Genomic DNA, 25,861 nt, shown 5'->3' with positions numbered 1-25,861 from the left:
CAGAACAGAAACGACTGAAATAGGTTTCCTCTACAAAGTGTCTCCCTTAGCCATAGGGTGTGAAGCTCAGAGTAGAGCCGCGGCTGCTCCATATCAAGAGGAGACAGTTGAAGTGGTCGAGGTATCTGGGCCTCTGGACGTCTCCCTGGTGAGGCGTTATGGACACGTCCCAGCAGGAGGAGACCCAGAGGAAGAACCAGGACACGCTGGAGAGACTGTTTCTCTCCTGGCCTGGGAATGCTTTGGGATTCCCCCGGAGGATCTGGCCCAAGCGGCTGGGGACAGGGAAGGCTGCTCCCCCCGTGCGCTGACCCCGGATAAGAGGAAGACAATGGATTCAGTCAGGGACATTTCCCTCGTCTCCTTATTAAGTTCTTCTCCCTCTCTGTCTGTGGATAAAACTACAGTCAAACTACTTTCACTGAGCAAAAGATTTCAGCCTGCACGCCGCTTCATCTATTCATGAAGCGATGCTGGACACGATTCAGCCGGATGTGCTGCTGTCTTTCGTTCATCTGCTGTAATTACATCACTGGTTTCTCCTGAGAGACTGTTTATTGTTTTCATGCAGAAAGAAAAAAGCCCCTCAGAGTTTCCCTCCTTGCTCTTCTGTCAATCAAACGTTTGACAAGATGCCCTCCTCCTGTCTACTTCACACACACACACACACACACACACACACTTTATAGCACATATGCAAGCACATGGCAGTCATCTGTTCCCCGAGCATTGTTTTGTCTCAACTGTGTTGTGTGTTACGGAGTGTGTGCTCCTGAGGAAACCCTTCACAGTTAATTAATCAGGGGCTTCTTATGGTATTGTGCTGCCAAGAGAAAAAGACCACAGGAGGTGAACGCAGATTACCTGCTCTGAAGCCTCACCGCAACATACACCACAGGGCGGTGAAAACCCATCTGATTTATAGAAAACCACAAATTTTACAGTCAGGCAAAGATAACCTGAGTTAAGGAAAAGAAGAGGATTTCAACTGGATCGAGGGTAAAGAAGCTTACCAAGCCAACCATTAACCTCAGTTTTCCTTAACAGTTTGACAGAACTGAGCATACCTGTAGATTTCCACAGCTTGTATAAGTGCATCTACCCTTATGCTCAAACTCCTCCAAGTTCTTGTTTAACTTTTCATCTGAGACCTTCATCCATCTTCAGCTTTCCCCATTTCAAAAAGTTTTTCCACCTCCCACAGAGACCCAATCCATCAGTGCCAAAACTCCAAGAAGGGACATGAAGCCCGAACGATCTTTTGTGTTTCTCTGTTACAGACATGAAAATCATTAAAAGATGCAATGGGGCGACTGAGAGGGCAAGGAGAGCAGTAAAAATGAAGAGTGAAAGTCTGGGGACGACAAACATGAGGAGGTAAAGAAAAATTGCAGTGAAAGAGCAGGACAGGAAGAAGGAAAGAAAGCAGAAACGAGAGACAGATGGATGATCATGTCAGGGAAGCGGAACATAGTAGCACCGATAAGAGGAGGAAGCACAACACGATGTATACCTGAAAAATAATAAGTGACAGTGAGCTGTCAGGGTGAGTGAAAATGAGACAAAATGAAATGATGGGTGAGAAAAAGAGCACTGTGAGTGTGTGTGTGTGTGTGTGGAAAAAAGCAGTATGTTCCATCTTGTTCCGTCCCTCAGAGTGTGGATCAGAATCAGGTTGAATAATAACACTGAAGTGTAGAGGAGATGTCCATCTGGCAGGCGGCAACTCAGAGTTCCTGCTCTTTCGTCTTCTATTAGATCAACAATAATGTCTTAAAATATATTTAAAAAAAAAATAAAAAAAAACACTTTTCTCTTTAATTATGCCCTCCATCTGGACTCTTCTGTCATCCACACCAACGCTTAACAAAAAAAAAGTTCTTTTTCAGAGGAAAAGCTGTTTCGTTTAACTTCTACACCATCTTATTATTTGGGCTTGTTTCACAGTCGCAGAACCTGAGAAACTCAAGATTATTAAGTAGATTCAGAATTCCTGTTTGGACATAATTGCTTAGTAATGAACCAATCTGTAAGACAGAAGCTTAGATGAAACTTGTTCAACTACAGCCCAATGAACCCCAAAAAAACAGCACCAGATTGTAGCAAAACGGCTGAGAAAGAAGCAAATTAAGATGTGGGGATGGCTCAGTCAAAGTCCAGAATAAAGAAAGAAACAAATGTCTGAAAATCTCAAAGAGCTATAGTAATGTTGGATGGAACTGTCACTGTAAATGTTGTTTGTAGTTACTGCTGTTGCGTCAGTTGAAGACTTAATCACTTGCCTAAAAAATATTACATGGTGGAATCTGTTGTGTGATGGGAAACTTAATGATCATTTTCATTAAGTCCTGAAATAAGGGTGTATTTCCTTTCTCCCACTGCTGTATTTGATGTTAGGACAATAACTTATATCAAAAGCAGTTTTAATCCATTTATTTTCTTGAATTTCAGCTTTTGACCTGATTTAGTGAACTCACCTTGCGCTTGCGCGGGATGGGCTCATCGAACAGCAGACTGCTGCCGTCCTGCTCGTCCAGACTCGGGTCCTCCACCCCCGGCGGGTTGGACCCCACGCCGCCCACGCTTGGCACACGGAAGGGCTTGAAGCTGTCAGCCGAGAGCGGCGGCGAAGGCGTGGACGGATTGGACTGGTCGCTGGGCGCGGACCAGCTCCAGTAGCCTCCTGAGGAACTGTTGCTGGACGGGGTGAAGGGTCCAGCGGAGCCGTTGTCCTTCCACGAACCGCTGAGGCCCTCTGCGGAGACGGACGTGAAGAGACGGAGGAGGACAGGGTAGATGGACGAAAAAGGAAGCAGGATGATACAGCAATAAGACGATGGAAATGGCTTGAGATTTTTTCAGACTGCGCTCTGGATTATTTTGAAGAGTACACCAAAAAAACCCCTCTTCATCGTAACTCAGTTATATTTGAATAACTGTCATAGGGAATGAACATTTTAACAAGTCATGGGAGACAAAGTTAGTCATTTTGCAGATATGTCTTCATTCTTCCATCATATCAGTTATATGCTTTGTGATAAAGAAAATGGCTACTATTGAGAACAGCTGTTTTGCTGTGTATTTAATAAAATGTTATTAAAACAAAAGCTTTAAAACTATGTTCCGTCCCTTTGTCCCTGGGTCGGTGTGTAGTTTAACCAGATAGTCGCGAAGAAGAACGCAGCTGATGGTGAAACATAACTAACGGAAAATATTTGACTTCCATTTCAAGCGAGGCTATATATATGGAAATTTTTAAATATAACCATCTATTTTAAAAACTATATAGAATATGACAATAACGTTTATGTAGTGGTGGTATGTGTGCCATTAAAATGATCAAAAAGTTTCTAAATTTGTAAACTTACGGTTGTTCCCCCAAAGTCTTGCAACAAAAATTGGTTCTTCGAATTATTGGCTCACGGGGGACATTTCTGATTTTATGTTTAAATCGTGTATTCTATTCCACTTCACAAAATAACACAATAAAGTCCGAAAAAGCACCTAGAGGTTCGTAGTTCCAACTAAACAAAACATGGGAAAGGAATACTTTTGCAAGTCGTTGCGCTTCGCATGGATGACAAACAGAGGAGAGTCATGTAAGTTCACCTTCATTTCCACTTCACACAGACGGAGCCCGAACCTATACAGTTAACTTCCCCATTCTGTGATTCCACCGAGACAATAACAAGGTCTTGCTTTTATAGATCAAAGAAACATTTCCTTTGAATACCAAACTACAAAAGACATCTCATTTTAGCAAAAAGACATAAGCCGGGTGAAACGTTGAATATCTGTGTATGTATTTAACAGAGTTAGTGACAGAGACCCAGTTTTGTTCAGTAAACAGCTTCCCAGCAGCGAATCTCTTCTCTAATACTTTTACTTTACCGCAGTAGTACTTTACAAAGACTTCAAAGTGTCTCATCTTTGATGTAAAAAAAATAAATAAAAAAAATGCATTTATGTTTGAGGTGGAAGAAATGAAGTATAATAAGCTAAAATTCAATTATTACAAGTGCATTTTCAAGTAAATTTCAGCGTGAACATTCATCTAACATCTGTTGTTGCTTGAGCCTGCTGTCTTTTGTAAAAGCTAATTGCAAATTTTCAAACGCACGGGCGTGACGTCTGCATAGAAACAGCCACTTAAGGCTGGGATCTCGAATCAAGTGACGGGTATATGTAGAGGCTGGCGTCGTGCTTGGTTGAACGGACAATCTTGTGGTGGCATAAATGGAAAAATTAAAAATTGCAGCACATGTTTACATTTTGGACTCCTGCCACTATGTTGAGTGGCACGGCTCCAAGCATGCGTGTGCTTCTCTGTGAATTTTCCCAAATTCAATGATGAAGCAATCCAACGGCACAGCAGGCGGTGGTAATCTGTCAACCAAAGCTTCTGCATGCATTCGCGAGATAACAGCTGTGAGGGAGGGAAAACATCAGCACGGAGAGGAGGATACAAATTACTGGGTCGGTGTGAAGCAACCTCTCCGCGTTCTGTGGACGCGGAGACTCCGCTTTGTCTAGAGCTGCATTTGTCGGACGTTCAACTCACCGCTGACTTTGACAGGCGGACTCCTGACCAGCGGGCTGGTGGAGAGGCTCGTCAGCACCATGGCGGCCGTCACTTTGTCCATGTCCACCTCCTCCTCTGACCGTCTGTGAAACAGAACAGAAATGGAAGGAAATCCTGAGCATCTTTTGACTCCAGACGGTTTATGTTGACCATGAAAACTTATTTGAAAACTTTTTCCACTCATACTGTAAAATGTATGTGTGGAATATATAATTAAACCATGAAAATAAAAATCTGAGAGAAAAACATAAAAAATGAAGGTTGGACTTAAGAGTGATGATGAAAAATAAAACCCGAAGATTATCTCCAGCAGTCTAGCTAAGATGTGAAGGTTTTGAATTAAGATATCACTGTTAAAAAAACCCCACATAGTTCCACCTTAGGAATAGGAAAACCACAGCTTCATGCTGCCGTCTCTGTGTTTCCCTGTGGGGAAGTTTTGGTGATGCTCGGGGAAGTTACTGTGAAATTGTTTCTCAAAATTTTAAGTTTGGTTTTAAGAACCACATCTGGACGTTTAATTTGAAAACAAACCTGTAGAGCTGCACAATGTAGCAAATTGCAACAATACTGCAAGTGCAAAGAACTCATTGGATTAAATTTGTGCTATATTAATCTTATTCTTATGATTTCTGATCTGTTTATTCAACAGCCCTGAAAGCTCAGACTGCATGGATATTTTAGTGGCTACATGTTACGCTAAGGACATTAAGACGAAGGAAAAGAATAAAAAAGGGACAAGAAATTTATTTACAATTGTTTCCATCATTTTAATATTAATCAGTTGTATCGCATTTCCAGGTTTTCCTGAAATTATGTATCTTACGGATAATTTTAGTAAGAACGCCGACTTCAAGAAACACAATGAGTGCTTGTGCTTTTCATGTCCTTCAGCCAGATGTTTCAGATAAGACAGACCCTGTGGTCTGCAGATTACTGCACTGTCTGCAACATGCGCCACTAATTACATTCAAGCGTTTGTTTTGTTAAGCCCTTTGTACGCAACTGGAAATGTCCAAGAGCCAGGATGTGGTGTTTTGCAGAGACGAAAATAAATTATAATTGCTTTGTCTAAGTGAAATGCACAAAACCGAAGCCGAGTAGATGGGTGTCTTAATCCTGTGGCATGAACCAGTCCTACGAGTAGAACACAATCTGTGATCAAAAGAGATGTCAATACCTTCATCACTGATGCTCTCTGCCTGAGCTGTAATCTCACTATTAATAAGACAAGCACTGTGTGCTCAAACACGTCGGTCTTTGATGGTGTGTGGATGTCAAACCATCAAACACGATCCGTGGAGAAACATGACATCCGCCACCTCAGATTTTCATAACAGGCGAGTAAAAAAAACAAAAAAAAAACAACCGCGTCTGTACTGCGACATGTACAGTAGGAGCAATGTTGAAACGAACATCCTGTCGTTTTCTTGAATAACAAAATTCCAACAAAACCAAACAGATGTCCGATTTGTCTAACCAAACCAGTTAGAAATTGCAACAACATTAAGTCACTGACTTGCTGTGGTTGCAGTGGTCATTATCAGTGGTAATCATTTACTCCAAACATGGCGGTTCATAATTTTGAACATTTAAAGGAAGAGCCGCTTGGAACCAAAAATGGCTCAAAGGGGCGAAGAAATCTATTTTCACAAAAAAACTGGATTAAGGTGTGACTTCATAAAAAAACATATGTTTGAATTTATATTCTAGGTGTTACAGGGTGGATTTTCAAGATTAGTAAAAATGTATTCAATTAAACAAATAGTTGATTAGGTCACGTTTTTAAAATACCTAAATAAAGAAAATGGATTTGATACTTGAGTACATGAATTTCCATTAGAGTTCTATTTGTATTTTTTTTTTATCGGAATTTCAAGAATAAATGACAATTATTACTTTGAAAAATAAGGTAAGCAGAATGTTTTAAACAATAAATCGGCTCACTGGAATCTTTAAAATAGAAAAACTCTCCATGGCAACAAATAAAAAAAAAAAAAAGTAATTCTGTCTGACATTTATGGCAAACATTTAAGCATTTTTGTGATTTGGGCTCCACACATTTTTTTTTTTTTTCCAAATTATCAATATTTGGAAAAAAACCTAAACTATTGTGACCTAATATTAAGTCAAAAGCAAACACTATTAAAAAGTTCAATGTGATGCAAAAGGTTTATTTTTCATAGGCTCAATGCTTAGATGCACCTGAAAATGAATAGAAAAATATGAGTTTCAAACTTTACAAAGAAGGACAAAACACCAAGCTGAAGTCGTAAACAAGCAATGAAAGCATCTCCTCCCGTTGCCAGAAAAGGCTGCCCTTGAACACACACCGAGGATGACCTCCAAGTGACAGCTTCAGAGAACTTGTTACTCCGTTCACAAAGGCTTCAGCTTCAACGCACAATGGAGTCACTTATTTATTATTCAAGGCAAAAACATGCAAGAAAAAACAAGTTTTCTGTACAGTTGTATGTTTTCGTCAGTTTTTTACCATTAAACACACTTCTAGTTTAAGGTTTGTTGGTGTTTAAATACAGATGAAACTGGCATATTACATGATGCTTAAATAACTGAATACAGCGAGCATAACACTGCCTGATCTGCACTGAATGAAATGCAGGTGTCTCTTTGTTTCTGTTTGCTCCACTCAGATCTCTGATAGTCACTTCGTGTGATTTTTCAAATGTATTTACTGGGCTTTTATTTTGGTAGTCTGAGCTTCAGTGAAAAATGAGGGTCTGTGTTCCCTAGTCCAGGACTGAGGGGGATTTCCAAAGTTCCCTCCCAAACAGAACTCAGAGGAATTATTGTAAAGAGCTACTTCCATTTAAGGCCAAACAGTTGAAGCTAATGTTCAAAAGATTCCTTTAGAAAACAAGGTTTTGCCTTTGTTATCGTTAAAAACACGTGGTGTGAAAAAACAATACTGCAGCAGAAACAATGATAAGTCTGTTCTATCAAACTAGACTTATCAAGTGCAACGTAAATGGCAGCTCTGCTTTTTTTTTTCTTTTGGCTTTTGCAATTTTTTATTGTTTGGCAAGTGACTTCTTTCAGGTAAGAAATAATACAGTCTGCCATGGATTTTTATGGGCTAATCATGAATAAATTGTTAATAGTTGTAATCTTCTCCTTTGACATTTTGATCAGGAGTGTACGGATTGGTCAAGCATCAACTGGAAATCTCTACAACAGCTACATTCTTTAAAAACACACTTCCAGAAATCAAAACTTGTTGAACTTCACCAAGGTTTCCCTTTATAACCGATTCCGGTCATAACGTTTATGGACAAGGTGCAGTCAAGGTATTGAGGGGATCAATTTTGGTTCTGTTGGCTTAATTGGACTGCAATCTCCAGCGTTCCCTGGAGAAGTTCACAACCAATTATGAAGCAGCCACGATGAGAATCAGTACAAAATATCCAAAAACATTGTCCTCATCCATAAAAGAGTGGCCTGTCTTCTCCAGCTTGGAGATAAGGTGCTGTTCCAAGTGAAGGAGTTTAGGCATCCCAGGGTCTTGTTTAAGAATAGCGGAAAAATGGAGGAGGGAAATTGTAGGCGGATTGGCGTGGCAAGTACAGTGATGTGTAAGCTGTCTACAAAGACAGAGCTGAGCCAAAAGGCTAAGTTCTCAATTCATCAGATGATTTACGCTCATACCCTCATCTATGGTGATGAGCCCTGGTAGTGACCAAAGGAACAAGATTGTCAATACAAGTGACCAATTCAGCTTCCGCTGCAGGGTGTCTGGGGTCTTTCTTATAGATAGGGTGAGAAGCTCGATCAACTGGGAGGGGCTCAGCATTGGGGCTGGCCTGGGAACGCCTTGAGATTTCCCCGCAAGGGCTGGCCCAAGTGGCTGCGAGAAGGAAATCATGATATCCCTGATTACTCTGCTGCCTCTCTGACTTGAATCCAAATTAAGCTCAGGATAATTCATGGATTAATGGAACTTTCCCTCTAAGTTTTTGATCAGAAGTGTAAGGATTCTCTTAAAAAATACGAAAAACACACACTTTCTGAAATCTGAAAAATTTAGACAATTAAAACTTTTAGTCTTCCACAAAATATGCCTAAAATGTTGCCCTTTGTCTGGTGTAGTATTGCAAATAGAATGTAACATTTACACCAATAACATAAATCCATAAGTAATAGTTTAGGAAATGGGCATTAAACTATTTGCTGACAGGCCCGCATGGAATACAGATGTTATTCAATGAGAACGTGTGGATATGAAAAGGCAGTATAAATTGGTAAAAGTTAAATCCAACAAGAGCTGGTGCACAAAATAACAAAAGATTCATTAAATGATTTATTTTTCAAATCACTCGCTCATTTAATGCATATAAGCACATCTGCTCTGCAAATTTGCAACATAATTCAAGTTGCAGTCAGACTCCTAAAACTTAGCATCTCCTCATTAATACTTCAGTTGTGATTGAATTCCATAATTAAAAGCTTATTTACACAGGCAAAGCACAAGCTATGAGGGAAGAGAAAAAAAGGGCTGGCCAACAAAGAAAGAGGCTCAGCCTCCATTAGCTGATGGCTAATTTATAACCCTTTCTGCTGCTAAATATGATGTCATTACAGCTTGCACATGAATCATGAAAGGAAGCTGCACACACAGCTGTCACTTTTTCCCATAACCCCCGCCCCGCTTCGCTGTAAAATGCTGTCCTGGTCACCTTGGGAGGACATCAACTGACTGCAGATATTATCTCCACCGCAACAGTGTCAGAAAATAATTACTGAGAGATTCGTCTGTCTTGAAAACCAAACGAGTCAATCTTAGGAAAGCAGATTAGGAAGACTAATAATTAGGATGTGATGTTTTGAGAGAGGGGAGAGGTGTGAAAACAAAAATCCCAAATCACATCATTAGTGGTTTTATCAAACTTAAACTGGTTATCACGTATTTAATTAACATGCATGTGGGTTTGTTACGTGCATGATACATGGGTAACAGGAGGTGGTTCATGTATTGCTAAGTGAATTCTAAGAAATGAGTTTCATTTGTTTGAATTTTTGAGTCAGTGTTTTAATCTTCTCACTTTAATCATCTGCAATAAAGCGCTCTTGGATCTGACCCCCGAGACTTCCTGAAAGGGACATTATCCAGGATGTATATGGTGGCATTAACACAACTATGCAGTGGGTGTTAAGAGCTTGTTTACTAAAGCAGATTGTACGAAACAGATCCATGTAATTTCATCTTGCTGCAGGCTGCTCATAAATAGAGTAAAATTACACATGAGATGCTGTTAATGTGGTTACAGTCAATGAAAGACTGAAAAGACTTTCTTTCTCTAACCAAAACACTTTAATGTACTGACAGCATTCAGAATAAGTGATCTTTAAAGCCTTTTTATATTTTTAACTGCATCATATTTGACCTTTCAATTGCACACAGAGTACCACAATTCACAAAATAATGTTTTCTCTTTGCTCACAACGGCTCTCAGGGAAAATATTTTCAATAAAGACAGAAAGGCAGCATATAGACTGAATCTGAGCCTAATATATTTTAATTAAAAGCTATTTCTTTAATAGGGGATAGTTGCATAATGGCAGAATACGTTTAATTTGTGTCAACACTGACAAAATAAGAGGTACAACAAACACATAAAAGAAAATAAAGGCTGAAAGTTCTCATATGTGAAAAGTTGACCCGTAACAATTACCAAAAATCAGCCTGCAGATAATAATAATCAATCATTTAACTGACCGTAGGAGCTCCACACAAAATTCTGTCAAGCAGCAGCAGAGTTAAAAAAACCCAAATGGGATGATCAAATTTGATCAATGTTGTTCCCTTTTTGACAAATAAAGAGAAACAGTAGGAGGGTCGTGTCAGAGAGATGCTGATCAGCCGAAAACTCCCACACAGCTCTTAGGCGAGGTCTTATCAAGATAAAACAAGTGAGGCCAAATGTGAGAGGACAAAGGTTGAGCTGGACTACAGCCTTTAAATTGAAGAGTTACTGTGTTTTCCATGTACCTTCTTGATCTGATGCATTATGCAGCCCATTAATTATACAGATAATTAATGGGTTACAAAGCGTAACCATTAATTATCTGTTTAGACAGAATAAATACTGTAAAGTCTTGAAATTGTATTATCCCACTGTCAGCTGATTTGATGTTTGTCCTAGTTATGTTTCTATATGCAAATAACAGAGCAACGCTATCTGAAGCATCATTAAAAAAACAAATAGTAGAAAAATAGTATTTCCTTTATCCCTGGCACATGATCCATCATGTCTGCCAGGATGTCGACTGCAGAAATGACTTAAAAGCAAAGAATCGGGATCTCCAAATCTTTATTTCTTAACTGATGTGAAAAGCATATCAGCATGAAGAAAATCTTGTCCCATATTTGTATAATTGTAATGAACATTAGTTTAATATCAATAGTGTATGCATCTTTTATTTATGCTAATTCTTAATTTTTATATTACTGCTTATTTGTATAAGTTACAATTTTTATTTGTTTACTTAAATTACAACATACAAATATTGACTGATCTCTACTGTTAGTTTTACTCATTTATTTATTGGCATTCCCACTTATTTAGCTGATATTTTATAAATTTTTTACTGCAACCCATTTATTTCATTACATGATTGTTTATTTACATATTTATTGACTGACCACTAGCTATTTATTTATGTCGATCAAGTACCCATCATAAGAAGTTACAGCTTTTCAGTTTATTTGGATGCATTTTTTTTATTTTTCATTTATTCCTTTTATTCCCTTTCGTATTGATGTACGAAAGGGGATCTTACACACTTATGTAATAATGTTCTTCATATTTTACAGTCATGTATTGACAACAACACAGGAACACATTTTAATTTTGCAGATTACGATTTTAACCCTAAGTCAGAACTAGAGTTTTTAAAAAGCATAAAAGCAAAAAGACAACAAAATCAGGAGCTGATGGATCTCGCTACCATAAAAAAGTATGAAGATCACAGGTCGGTGTTGAGAAAAATCCAAGTCATGTACTAGACCTGGCCTGAAACGATGAACCTTAAAGTTAAAATGTGAAGCAGCGGTAGGTCACAGTTGGTGAAATTGGTAAAACAACAGCTCCCTCTTCAGGGGTTCTGATGAGTTTGGTGGGAGATCTGAATGTTTGCCAGCCTGCCACTGAAACATCTGTCTGCTTATCTATGCCAGATGTTTACATTTGCTCTACCTCCCCACCCAGATGTGTGTATACCTTTAAAAGGCAGCTCAAGTGAAATAAATGCAGCACAGAAGCTGTAAGAAAATAAGTGAGACAGAAGGTGGGGCTGAGTGTGTGTGCGTGTGTGTGTGCGTGTGTGTGTGTGTGAAAAGGGCTGAAGCCGAGTCCCCACCATTGTGTGGGGACGACAGTGTCAAGTTTCAAGCAAAACACAGAGCCGGGAGAGAAAATAACAGGAGTTCATGTTACTGTGACTGTCTAGATTTGACAGATAAATGGGGAGCCAATGAAAAGGTAGAGTTGAGGTTGATTTTTCCACCATGTTTTTAAATTAAAGTGGATAGTGAAAACAGAAATACATGTGGACATATTTCTTTTAGACGTAGTAAAATATATATTAAAGTACAACAAAGGATATTAAGGTCATAATCCTTTGTACACCGGGGTGATTTATATTTAAAATTATTTTCATTCCACGAAGAAGTTTGTTTCTGATAAGAAATGAGACGTCTGAAGTTTAAAGTCATGTTTGCTGTTGCTATAATCTTCGGCTCTATCCACAGATTATTTATTGCTGTAGGTCATGAGCTATTTTCTTGTATCCATGTCCTGATATTTGACAATTTTTCTTCCTTTTATTGCATCCTGTTATGTCTTTCCCACTTTAAGGAGTGTTTAAGAAAAATGTAGAAAGAAAAATTAAGTCTCAACACAAAAGTTACCCACATTTAGTTCATAGAAAGTATTAGGAGGAAAAATAGTGCTAATGATTTAAAAAAATAAAATGAGTTCTGGAAACATTTCCCCCAATGATTAAATGTATTAATTGCAATTTTTCATATTTTACATAAATTCATAAATTATATTTTACATAAATGTAGTATTAGTTCAAGTATTTGTCTTGTGTTGTTTACAGAACCTTTTGCACTACTTTGGAAAACATCAGTTTGTCTGAGTTTGTCCAATACTGTTGTTTTCATTTTATAAAAACAATACTTCATTAAAAAGTCTCTATTTATGATTTTATGCTTTTTTGCTCATCTTCTGTGATGAAAGTGTCCAAAAGTTTTCTTATTTCACTTGAGATGATAAGAGTCATCATTGAGTTTCCCTTTAAGATGAATACAGTATTAAATTGAAATGAACTAAATCCAGTGTTTTTTGGAACATTAATGTGTTCTGTCAAATGTTTTCCGTACCTCACGGTCACAAAAAATTTTGCTTTAGAATAAGGTCACACTATAAAAAATAATAAAATATTACAGCATAAAAAGTACACTTTGCCTTTTGTACAAAATTATTCTGAATACTTGCCAGATTACTTTTTTATTTTACATTGAAGTTGGTTTCAGGTCAAACCTGAAGAATCTCAAAAACATTCTTCATTTTTAGGTCAAAAGCTTTCAAATTACAACACTAAATGTAGAAAATGAGAGACATCAAATGGAGTCTCTACTTTGCCAAACACAGAATTAGTTTCCTGCACAAGGTAAAGAAACGTTTTAATTTAATGTAAAGTCACGAAAAAGAAAATCTAAAGAATTTCTAAAACAATCCTAAAATGTATTCTTTTCCTACAGCCTACAGCTAACTTTGTCCTAACTCTGGCTAAATGGGCCATGGTCAGTCTTTGCACACACAGCTATGCACACAGTCTGGCAGAGCCGGTTTCCATGTCACCCAGAACACTATCAATCATTTCTAATAAAGGCAGCTGAAATGTGGGGAGGGTAACAGGAATCCCCCTGAAACACAGGCCAGCGCTGCCGAGAACACCCAAACTCCTCTCTCTTCTCCAGCTCCTCTTCCTCCCTGCACCCCTGCCGGACTCACTTTCTATACTCTCAGGATTTTTCATGCATAGCAAACCTTTCCCCCCTATACACACTTTGTGCTTGTTTGACATATTTGCCACAGATCAGAGCTGTAGACAGTAAGAGAGAGAAACTATGTTTATGACGAGCTGGGAGAGCGTTTTGGTTGGCTTGCTTCTTATATGTTGCCTAATTCAGGGAGGCATTCTCATATATAACAATCGCTGGACTATGCAGCCTATTTCTTTCTCAATAAGCTCTAATAAACCTGAAAGCTCTCATTTCTATCTGTCACAGAAACAGTATCAAATCAAAGAAAATCTGCTTATGAAACCCAGTTAACAACCATGAAAGGTAGATGAGTCTAAGCAGAAATATATCCAACTTCACTCAAGGTTTTAGCAAACAAAAATGTTTTCAAACACCAATATCCAGTCTTAAATACATAATGTGTTGCATTTAAACATCAAGTTGCCTCAGTTTTCTAAGGTATATATTAAAGAAATTGCTATGCATAATATGTCATATATAGGCATAGACTGAATGCAAAGCCTAGAAAAGCACTGCCAACAGCTGTAGGGAAGTGTTTGTTTTAAATGTGAGCACATGGCATGGAGGGAAATTATTATTTTTTGGCCACACCAGGAATTTTGTGGCACAAAGAGAGAGTGTGCTAAATGTATATTTTAGCTCTGTTGTTTATTTATCTATTTATTGTTGCTGGTCAAACAACAGCATTCACACACCAGTATTTCTTTTAATATTATAGTAAAATATAAGTATCTATACAACACCAGATCACAACAAGTGACTTAAGGTTGGCTTTACTATAGAACAAGTCCATAACTTTGGTGTCTACATACATTAGTCTTCTCTGCTTTGTATTATATAACATACACTAGACTTGTGTCACCAGCACAATTTTATAAAAATTCTACTCTTTCAAAATAACTAAAATACTTTCCTTATAGTTTAAAGTCACGCTAATAAAATGCCAGAGAAAGTTGTGAAGTGAGTAGAGATATCTCTGTCTTTCTAGAGTCCAATATGGCTTGATGTTTTACCATGTAAAACCCGATGAGGATCTTTAACCCTCTTGCAGTCCTAAGAGGGGATTCGGTGGACCCCACATGAGGCTTTTACTCTGCGCACAGTCCGTGCAGAGTCGCACTAACCTCACATGCCCTTTTATCATTTTTTTTTTTCATGGTTAGGAGAACCGACCCCTATTGCTTCCCCGTTGTCCGACCGTGACATCTGCTGCGCTCTTCCCGAGTGTCACACTAAGACTGCAAGAGGATTATACAAAATTCAATTCTTTCCAGTAATAATTAATATTTCAGATATCTACAAAGGCATTCTATCCATCCATTGATGCATTTTCTTCTGCTTTATCCGGAGTCGGGTCGAGGGGGTAGCCGCTTCAGAAAGGAGGCCCAGACTTTCCTCTCCCCAGCCATTTGTTCCAGCTCCTCCGGGGGAATCCCAAGGCGTTCCCAGGCCAGCCGAGAAACATAGTCCCTCCAGCGTGTCCTGGGTCTTCCCCGGGGCCTCCTCCCGGTGGGACGTGCCCGGAACACCTCACCAGGGAGGCGTCCAGGAGGCATCCTGACCAGATGCCAGAGCCACCTCAACTGGCCCTTCTCGACGCGAAGGTGCAGCGGCTCTATTCTGAGTCCCTCCCGGATGACTGAGCTTCTCACCCTATCTCTAAGGGAGAACCCAGACACCCTGCGGAGAAAACCCATTTCGGCCGCTTGAATCCGCGATCTCGTTTTTTCGGTCATGACCCAAAAAGCTCATGACCATAGATGAGGGTGGGAACGTAGATCAACCGGTAAATTGAGAGCTTTGCTTTTTGATTCAGCTCTCTCTTCACCACGACAGACCAGTTCTATCTATCCACAAGTCACATTTCAATTATGTCAAACAGCTTTTTTTCTAGCTAAAAATAAGGGCTTTTAAGACAATTATAGACTTCTTCATATCAGGACTGCATAATATTAAGAAAATATTTAATAAAAACTTAAACACCGATTTTGATTAAGATAATAATTTTGTCCATGCCTCCGTGAAGTTAAAGTGCTTTAGATTTTGACATGTTTACAGAGATCATGTATTGAAAGCCTCCACTACAGACCAAATATAACTTCAGAACAGCTTTATCTTCCTACCCGTAACAACATATTGATGCAGCTGGTCTCCAGCATGGTGGGACATGAGTAACAAACATCTTTTCCCCTTACTCAGACACTAAACTGTGACCAAAACTGGTTTCTTTCAACAATGACAAAGGGACTCCAGGAAGAAATGTCAGGATACCCCCATCCAGACCTGACACATTGTACTAAAACATGTAAAAGAGGTTGGTTTTAAGTTACAGTGTCTATGGGACTCAGTGAAATTACTAATCTAACACTAACTTTGTAGTTAAGAGTGAAAGCATAAATGTAATTGCTTAATTTGAACTTGAATTTACCTCAGTGTTATAATTGTAATTTTTAATTTTCAAGATCTTCCTGTCAGATTCTTGTTTAAACAAATCAAGAAGACTAAGCTAATAAGTTATTCTACGGAACATTTGAGGTTCGGTAACCTCATGCTGTAAACAGGATAAACCATTCTAATGAAGTTTCATTAGAATGGTTTATCCTGTTTACAGCATAAACCTGTTCAAACCACAGCAGAACTTTGTGTTGGTCTATGACATATCTAGAAAAAAAAAGAAAAGAAAAAAAAAGAAGATATGAAATAATCTCGCAGCTGCAATGTGAAAACATGAACAACATCAAAGGGCACGAATACTTTTGCACGATACGGCATGTTAAATCTTTGTTTTGTTTTTCTGAGGATGATAAGTGAGTGATATATTTATTGTACCAACTCCTCTCTCCTTATGCATCTAAATAATCCCTTTTTTGTAGACACAAAACCACACCAACACGTTCTTCTTAAGCCATTTAAATCCTGCACACAATTTCCTGCACTAACTACAGGGTATTGGTTATTGAATTTGCTTTAAGCACTCGGTCACGAATGGATAACAATGGATGATGAAACCATTATGGTTGAACAATATGACTTGAGAGCCGCACTTATGGTCAGCAGGTTTTAGTTGGCTTTCTATAAAATTAAACTAAAACAATCACTCAAAGATTAGACACAAAAACAAATGACTAACTGGAAAATGTGAAGTTTTTAACAACTAGCAGACAGTTACAGCTTAGGCCCTCAGGTAAAAGAAGAGATGTGACATGATTTAGCTGTAGCCAAACATACTTTATATGTCAGTGTATGTTACTACTGTATGTGTTTGCACAGTCCAAACAGTGGAGCAGATATCAATGTTTTTTTCTTTTATATTTGTCCTTTTCTGCTGTGCAAACAGTGAGAGCTTCTCCGTTACGTAAACAGACAGATTTATTGACGTTCTGATTCACAAACAGCCTCTTTCTGTCATGCACCTCTTACGATGCACTGTAAAAATATATATATATATTAAAAAAAATCCCAGCAAACTGTCTTTTAGCCATTAAATTAATGGTAAGGTCACACAAATCTTCAATATCAAAGAAAGCGAAGACAAAAACACACTCCTCTTTCCTGCTTTTCCTCTAAGCCCATTTCTTTTAAATCTAATAAGCATTTTCATGCCAATCACCCCTGGGAGATGGAATATGCACCGACAAAAAGCCAGCTCAAACACCTCTGCTCCTATAAAATTGGAAATTAGATCATATATGTAAACAAAGATGGATGCACAGGGGAATAGAAATGATTTCTACTTGGACCTACCAAGTTAACTTAATAAATGCACCAAGAAACCTGATTTAAAATGCCTTTCAGCTGCCATCCCTCCACCCCCCAACATTGCCATAAAATAAAATGATTTTCACATCATCTAAGCAAAGTATCTTTGAGTTGCACTGACTCTCTTGTGACCTTACCGAGTTGAGTATTTAAATCTACTTATTACAATATTTGAAGGACATCTATGCATCACTCATGCTGATTTATAATCTACACAAGAACCTTCTGCGGTAGTCAGAACTTCTGCGTAACAGCTAGAAATGCTAATCATATATCTATTATATGTCCATGTATTAGAAATCTTCAAAGAATCTTTTCAGTCTTGAGATGTAAGAAAAAAAATAAAAATTATCTTGGTCACACATTTTTTCCAATCCAAGTTATCCCAAGTAGGTGGAAATTGCACTTTCTTTCCAGTACTAAAAGTTGGACAGTTATTAAAATGTAATTTTAATCCAAAAGTACAAATAATAATAAAGAAATTCTGAATGATGAGACAAGAGTTGCTCAACTTATTTAAGGAAACAGAAAGTAGACCATACGGGAAATGCCTTCTAAAATATCATTTATATTTAAATTTTTGTATGTTGTTTTCAAACAAAAACATTATTTCACATTCCAGGGTTTCTCTTACAAGCCTGACAGGCCATCAGGCTTTACCAGGCTTAGCATTGTTAATTTATTTTAGTTTTATCATGATTGCCTCTTTAAAAAACTTTATATTTGGGGTTTGGTTTGGTTTCCAGTCTTCCAATAATGCATAACTATCAAGTGATATTTTCAAATCTCCTGTCAACTATAAACATGCTTTACCTCAAAAACATGGCGGGCAGCTGGTTGAATGCAACTCGAGCACCAGGCTTAGCAAGTTTTCTGTGGGAAATCCTGCATTCTGTTTCCACTGTCAAATTGTGGAAATTTTAATACGGATCTTTATTCCTATATCACAGCCCTCATGCCATCATATTTAAGGTTTAAATGTGTGGGTTGACTCTGAGCAGACTGAATAAATTACATATATGAACTATAAAAATAAAGAAATACATTTGTGACTTATTCGGAGTCCATGTATTCTTCTTAGATTTTCTTTTATCTCTAATGTAGACATAAGAGGACAAAGGACAAGCCAGACTGTGAGAAGCAATGGCTTTATTCGTTCAGATGAAGCGATGGTAAAGCGTCTGAAAGAAAACTCTTTTCACATAGTGTAAGTTTATTGAGGAAAAGAGCTGCAGGGCAGAGAAAGGGGTCTTCAGTGGATGTATGTGTCAGAGTGATGTATATAAGTCCCGATTTGTTCCCACTTCGTATGAAATAAGAGATGAAAGTGAATGATCTTCCTTGCTGCTTTCTGCCTTTTAATAAGCCTTTTGACTGACACGTGTGCACGCTTCAAGACTGTGTCCTAGATTTCCAATGCAAGTAAGGAGCTCCTTTATGTATTCCGATCTTTGAAATGTGAGTGAAGACTTATAAACCCACCTGGATCAGTAGACTGATGGATAGAGGGTCTATTTAATGCAAGCCCCAGGCTGTACATCAGATACAAACACCAGTAAAAAGGTGTCTAGTTAATCCTCTACACTGGTGAAAAAAATCTTTCAAACCTATCCGAATCACATATTTACATATAATCATTTAGCCAGCACATTGTATCTAGTTTTCTAAATGTTTGCGCAAAAGTCAAATATAATTAGTCTAAAACTTCTATCTCTCAAATATTGAGTTTTTTCCTGTGCCATTGCACATTATGTTCATACGTTACATTCACTTGAAAACTATGGGGGTGCATGTAATATCTGCAGCCTGGATTTCTGGATTGTTAGTATGCAGGTGGTGCTGCTTGGGTCTATTTTTCTTTTGTTTGTACATAATTTTCCTTGAACTGAGCCAATCCCTTTTGTAGGTGCTATGCTTACAGCTCAGCATGGTTTCTCCTGGTGCCTGAATCAAAAAGGAAGATGTAGACAAACTCATAAGCCTGCACGAGACATGCTACTGACAGGTGGACAATATGAGCTTATATTTATTTAATCTTTCTGATATCATACAACTGAAACACAAACAAAGCAGAAACTAAAATCCCACCACATAAAAAGGCACGTTCGCTCAGATTGAATTCACTTTATAGCCCTCTTACTGAAAACCAAACAGTTGCACCTTCATTTGCCAACACAATTTTTACTAACTGGTTTAACAAGGAGTTCAGAACGTTTTAGATACATCAATATATCATATATTTAAATCAATGGAATAGATAAAGTGAGAATGTAGTAGTCACAATACTTACAGGTATGTAGTTTTATTACACAGAATAGCCCATTGTACCCAAATGCACGTAAGATAGGAGGAATATCCAAATTATACAAAAATATTTCAAACCTGTCTGGTTCGTCAACTGCAGATGACCTCAAATTATCCAGGCAGGATGATGAAGGAGGGAGATTAGTGAACAACGGGAGGCATCGTAACATTAATTCACAGTTCCTTAATATGCGCAACAAGCGGACTTCTGCAATTCAAAATAAACAAAACAGAAACGCCACAAAATATTCCCTTCAGTTGACCTTTCATGTGACAAGTGTGGACTTGTTCAAGTGAGTCATATGTTCTGGAATTGCCCAAAGGTTTTAATTTATTGGAAAGATATTTTTGAAATTTTTAAATACTAAAGAAAAGAGCAACATGGGACATAGTAAAGAATGGCATATGTCTGCCAACAGGCAAGAAGATTTTACTCAACTTGAGACAACAAATAGTCCAAACTTGTAGAATACTTTGTAGGATGTTATGAAGCATTTGAAGCTGGAGAACATAAGATTTTCACAAAAAACAGAACAAAAAGTTTTATAAATATGGCAGACACTCAGTTATTTTAAATGCCACATAAAGTATGATGGTGGAAATTAGAGCCAATTTTTGAATCATAACTCAAGAAAAGAATTTTATTTATTATTTTATACTTGTAAAGTTTCTATTTGTACTAGTATAATTTCTTCGTTATCAGAGTTTACATTCTCTCTGGATGCAAGTGTAACTGTGTGTGTACGTTTATGTAATTGGATGGTTGTGTGTGGATGTGAATCGGTACCATTTGTATCATACTCCTTTTGACTTGTATATTACAGATGCCTAATTTACTGAAATATTTGATATATGAAAATAGATGGTGTAACTGGATATACGCCGTTTACAGCTTCTGCTGTATGTTAAGTAAAAAAATGTTTGTCATTGTAAGACATTAAGTCAGACACACGACTATGCATGTATTTAAATAAGGCTTCTCAAATGTGCTGTATCCTAGTAGTGCAACACTAAGAAAAAAAGAAAGAAAAATCGTGCAAAATCTAAGGAGGAGAATTACGTACTCTGGAGTCTGCTTCACCCTTGGGCATTATTTCCATATGCCTGAGGGTGCCACAGTCACCTGTTCAAAAAAAGTTATATTCAAGTGTAAAAACGGTGGTAATGACCAGACATCACAATGTTCAGGAAGGAGAGGATTCTGTTCCCCCAAGATGACAGTTTTCTTTGTGTGAAATGTGCAGAACAAACCCAGAAGAGGCTGGCTGAAGCTTGTAAGAGTGTGTCATTATCCACAGCAAAACGACTCCTCTACTTACACTCAGAGGAAATAGCCATTATTACAAAAGAAACATAAAGGGACAGACTACAATTTAGAAATAAACTAAAGGATAAAGACCCTAATTTTTGCAGACATGTCCCCTGGTCTGATGAAATTATAACAGAAGTGGTTGACCACAATGACTAAAGGGGCCACAATGACTAAAGGGGGAAGCTTGAAAGTTTGAGAATCCCCTGACAATGATGAAGCACAGAAATGGCAGCTTCATGCTGGGTGGGTGTTTTTGCTAAAAGAGGAACTGGTGCATTTTACCAAAAAAGATGGTATCACAAGCAGAGACCATTATGTGGAAATATTGAAGCAACATCTAGAGACATCAGCTAGGAAGGTTAAAGTATAGATGGGTCTTCTGAATGGACAATGACTAAACATGCAGCCAGAGTGGCTAAAATGTGGAGAAATTAGAAATAGATCAACTTTTTGGGGTGGTGATCACAAAGTTTAGATCACAGTAGGGAGTAAGGTTGAGCAATATGGACTTAAAAGTTTATAATATTTTGTAGTACTATTGTGGCAAGTCATAAAAGTTAAGATAATTTATAACGTCTTTTTAGGCAACCTTAAAGCTGTGACTTCATGGCACAGCAGTCAGAAACACAAATACTGCTCCACTTGTAATTGGCTTGTTTAGGACACCAGTCACATAAAGAAGTGTGATTGATATCAACAAGCTCCTCACAGTAATTGCATTTAATATTTTCTAATGTATTGATATTTAATGATACAAGTATATTGAACAGATAGTGGAGAATATACTAAAACTAGCAATCCTGATAATACAGTTAGTTTTAGGGTTCTTTAAACATCGTTAAGTGGAATTTATCATAACAATCAATCGAAAATTCTTGTGATAAGAAATCTATCACAATAAATGACAAACAATGTGATAAAGCCCTACCTCTAGCAGTAAGGGAACAATATTATAGCAATTTACTGAGAAGCTTAAAAAAGTAGTTTAAAAAAAAGCCCTTCACTCAAGACTTTTATTTTAGTAATCCTTAAAGACATAAAACAGAAAATGTTTAATCTCAAGTAAATTTTGATTAATTACATAGATTTTAACATAAATTATTTTTAATCACGATTTATTTTTTATTTTTTACATGCAAAAGTCCTGAGTGGGAACCTTTGTTGTGCGTTTCTGGTTCGCCTGTAAATCTGATTGTTTTGGGTTGATTGTTGAAGTTGATGGGTGAGAAAGCCCCTTCTCTTGACCCGCTGGCGGTGAATTTTTGATTCAAATAATTATCTGATAAGAGAAAAAAAATAAACATTTGTTGTTGAGCTAATATGTAAGTGTATTTAATATTTTATCAGTAAAAAGGGATTTATTTTGTCTACATATGGTTCTCTTTTAAAATGCATTTAATTTTGATTAATAAATTGCAGACCCTGCAATTAACTTGATTAAAAATTTTAATCAAGTCCCACCACTAAATAAAAATACTGTAAGACGTATAAATCATACATAGCATCTCTGCATTAGTCGTTTAAAGAAAATCTTATTTTTCAAAAACAAATGACCCTAGGATTAATTATGGAGACATGTTTAGAATGCAAATCATTATAATGAGAGAGAAAAATACACAAAAGAAGGTCAGTAGGAGCACAGATAACCCTTCTCTCTCACACAGAGTCCGGTGGGTTTCCCCTGAATTGATGTTGCTGTATGCCACTAATGAGTGGAGGGAATACACAAGACCTCACTGCTCCAAGCTACTCGCTTGGTTTTGTGTGTGTGCAAATCAGAAAATGTGTTATTTTCGGGAGAAGTTTGACTCTGCTCACATCCATACATTTGCAGGAGCATATGAATCTGTATGAAACCATGTGTCAAATTGCCAAATAATTTGAACAAAGGTTTAGCAATAACAACCAAAAGGACTTTCAGAGTTGCTTTATGGCTGATTTTTTTTCCAACCCTTACTTCTTTCCTGTACTTCCTCAATCTTTTTCTTATGTTTTTTTGTTTGTTTGTTTTTTGTATCATAAAGATTGTTCTTTCAGATGTGGTCTGAAGTCATCAGAGGGATTAGGAGAGAGGAATGAAGCATCTGAGCTCTGTCACATGTAAGTATCAGGTGATGTGTTTCCCAGTAGATCCATTAAGTCATTTTTCTGGCAGTGATATAACACAATATGTTTGTGTTACCATCAGATTTCTGGGTCACGGGGAACTTTGTCAGTAAATACTTTTTACTGTAGCAAAAAACAAAACAAAAAAACAAACAAACAAACAAAAAAACTTTAAGCAGTATATCTTGGAAAGAAACGTTGCTTCAACAACAAAGAAGAACAAGTTAATAAAGCACAAATGTAATGTGCCACACAAATAAACTTGATTGATTGACTGATTGATTGACATGGTTTTGAAGTCAAATAAAATAATTTTAAAGAGTGTTTTTCTTATTCATCTTCAAGCCAGAATCAGCCAAAAAGCACCTTGTCTTCTCAAATCAACATAGCACACACTGCACAGAGGTTGACCAAAATAACTTTCATGAGTTGCTTCCAAACCACCAAAATATTGGCCATCAGCAAAGTTTGTTCAACCAGTTTTTCTAAGGACTGTCTATGAAAGTTAGGGGCTGGTTTTGATGAACAGAAGCTTTGTGATCAGACTGATGAAGGAAACCTCCTCCCTGGGTTTTCAGATTTCGATCAGGAATATGTTAATGACGATGCCTATTATCGTACCAAGTTATAAGGTCGTGAAATGCTTGTGGGATGATTCTTATAATCCTATCCACATAATATAAAGTTCCTAGCAACCATTCCCTCTCCTCTGTCCCATCTTCTGTTTAGTAGAAAAGTGTTGGTGCTTGAAATAGTGTTTACTGACGCTGCTCATAATGATAATGGAGGTCACCAGCATGAGTTACCCTAACTCCTCCTGCCTCTTCCTTTGCCCTCTGTACACACTCATTCTGCAAATAAATGCCATGACCTTTGAAGACAACCAAACATGGGCACCTATTTTATCACCAGGCAGCTTGATTATAAACCTCTTGGCTGTAACCAGATCATACACACAAGACACTTCCACAGACACCTTTAACCCCTCCTTTCTCAGGAGACTAATATTCGCTCTGGGGGAGTGTAGATGTGTATTTCAGTGAGAGTGTAAGTGTGTGTGTTATAGATGAAGATGCTCATAAAACCTCTGGTTGGAGAGCCTTGTAAAAGCTGGTCCAATCACCTGTCGACCATAACAAGGGCAGAAAGCTGCAGGACAAAAGATGAGGCCTTCAACTCAATATTTACCAAAATGGCCCTTTAATTCCACATCTCCCTTCATAATGTCGTCTTTCCCTTTATTCTTCATCTCTATTTCTGTTTTGTTTTTGTTTTTTGCTCAACTGTGCAAAAATGAATCCCTTTATTCAGAAGAAATGCTGTTATATAATTTCCTTTCAAGGACACACAGGATTTGTAAGTTACTTTGTGTAAAACATGTAAACTGCATCACCTCTGCAATTCTGTGAAAAAGCAACAATTTAATCGATTTTGTGTATCTTTAGACGCACAGTTTCTGAACATTAAATAACATCAGACAAATAAAGGGAAAATGCCATTTTTAGTTATCAGGGAAAAGGACTTTTCAAATCAACTCATGTATAATGTACATGTAAAAGGAGTTGCCCTCTTATTGCATTGGCAGGACAAACTGCCCTTGAGTGTCTGTGATTATTGGCAGCGACTCTTTTATGTTGCTGTGTTGGATTTTGGCCTACTGAATTGTTTTTGCACTGAAGGGCAGGTTTCAGGTCTTGGCCAGCTTCAGGATTTAAATAATTTAAGGCTTTGACTACACCATTATAACACCTTCATTTAATCTTTCTACGTTATTAGTTGTTATGAAGGGGATTTGCAGGAGTGCTGTGGATCACTGCACTGCTTCTAAACCCAGTAGCATTTCAGCTTCATGTCATGAACTCATGCTGCAGTTCAAGGATTTTCCAATAGAGCGCAGAATTACTCATTTCATCAATCATATCAAGTTTCCCCAAGTCCTAAAGCAGCACAACAGCCCTAGACCATCACACTCCCACCACCATGTTTCTCTGTTGTTTTGCAGACATGATAGTGAAAGATTTAATACATCTCTGGTCCATTAGCACCAAAATAGATACAGATAAATGTAAAAATAAAATAAAAAATCCAATACTGAGGCAATCAAAACAAGTCAAAGCAGGAATGGATGACATTTGTTTCAGGTTTTTCTTGGCAATGAAAGAAGTTTTTTTAGAAGGAGTGGAAGGTCTGCATCAGAGTAGGATCATTTCTGAGTAATCCATTCCATGGGAGGATGTGACATCGAGCACGAAGAGCAAGGCACAAAAAATAAAAATACCAGATAAGAGAGGGGTAGCTAAGGAAGTGGGTCAAAAATGAAGAACCACCTGGTACTTGATGCTGCTCGGCCATGTTGACAAGTTCAAACAAAAACTTGTCAGACATTCTGGATCTTTCCGGATGCATCCCAATCTTAAGAATTTATTTGCATCTCTAAATCCTGCTCATTTGAAAACTACAACTTAAGAATGTGCCTGGTACTTCATGCATCAGGGAAAGACAAATCCATTTGAAATCAAGTCAAATTTGCCTTAAACACAAACGAAAAGTCTGGAAATGAGAAAGTGTGTCAAATATAATAATGTGCAATTTCTGATTGCAAAACACAAAGTTGAACTACATTATATTTGATTCATTTCTGTTTTAAGCACAGTCTCTTGTGGTTCTAGCACTGCCAACACAAGCTTGAACAATCTGTGCATCGCATTAGGAACTGACAGTGAATTTT

General features: G+C 37.6%; 1 protein-coding gene across 1 annotated transcript in view; it reads right to left on the bottom strand.

The window, feature by feature from the left end:
• The window catches only part of znf704 (zinc finger protein 704), a 55,526-nt gene that overhangs the window by 5,257 nt on the left and 24,408 nt on the right, over window positions 1–25,861 (bottom strand). Inside the window, exons 3-4 of the mRNA XM_044137723.1 lie at window positions 4,562–4,665; window positions 2,478–2,755 (exon numbers count right to left, since the gene is read on the bottom strand). Coding sequence (XP_043993658.1) covers window positions 2,478–2,755; window positions 4,562–4,665 — 382 coding nt within the window. The remainder of the gene's footprint in view (window positions 1–2,477; window positions 2,756–4,561; window positions 4,666–25,861) is intronic.

Source organism: Gambusia affinis, linkage group LG14 (assembly GCF_019740435.1).
Source record: "Gambusia affinis linkage group LG14, SWU_Gaff_1.0, whole genome shotgun sequence".
NCBI classification, from domain to species: domain Eukaryota; kingdom Metazoa; phylum Chordata; class Actinopteri; order Cyprinodontiformes; family Poeciliidae; genus Gambusia; species Gambusia affinis.
The sequence above is the reverse complement of the archived record's forward strand: the minus strand, read 5'-3'. Positions and strand labels throughout refer to the sequence as shown.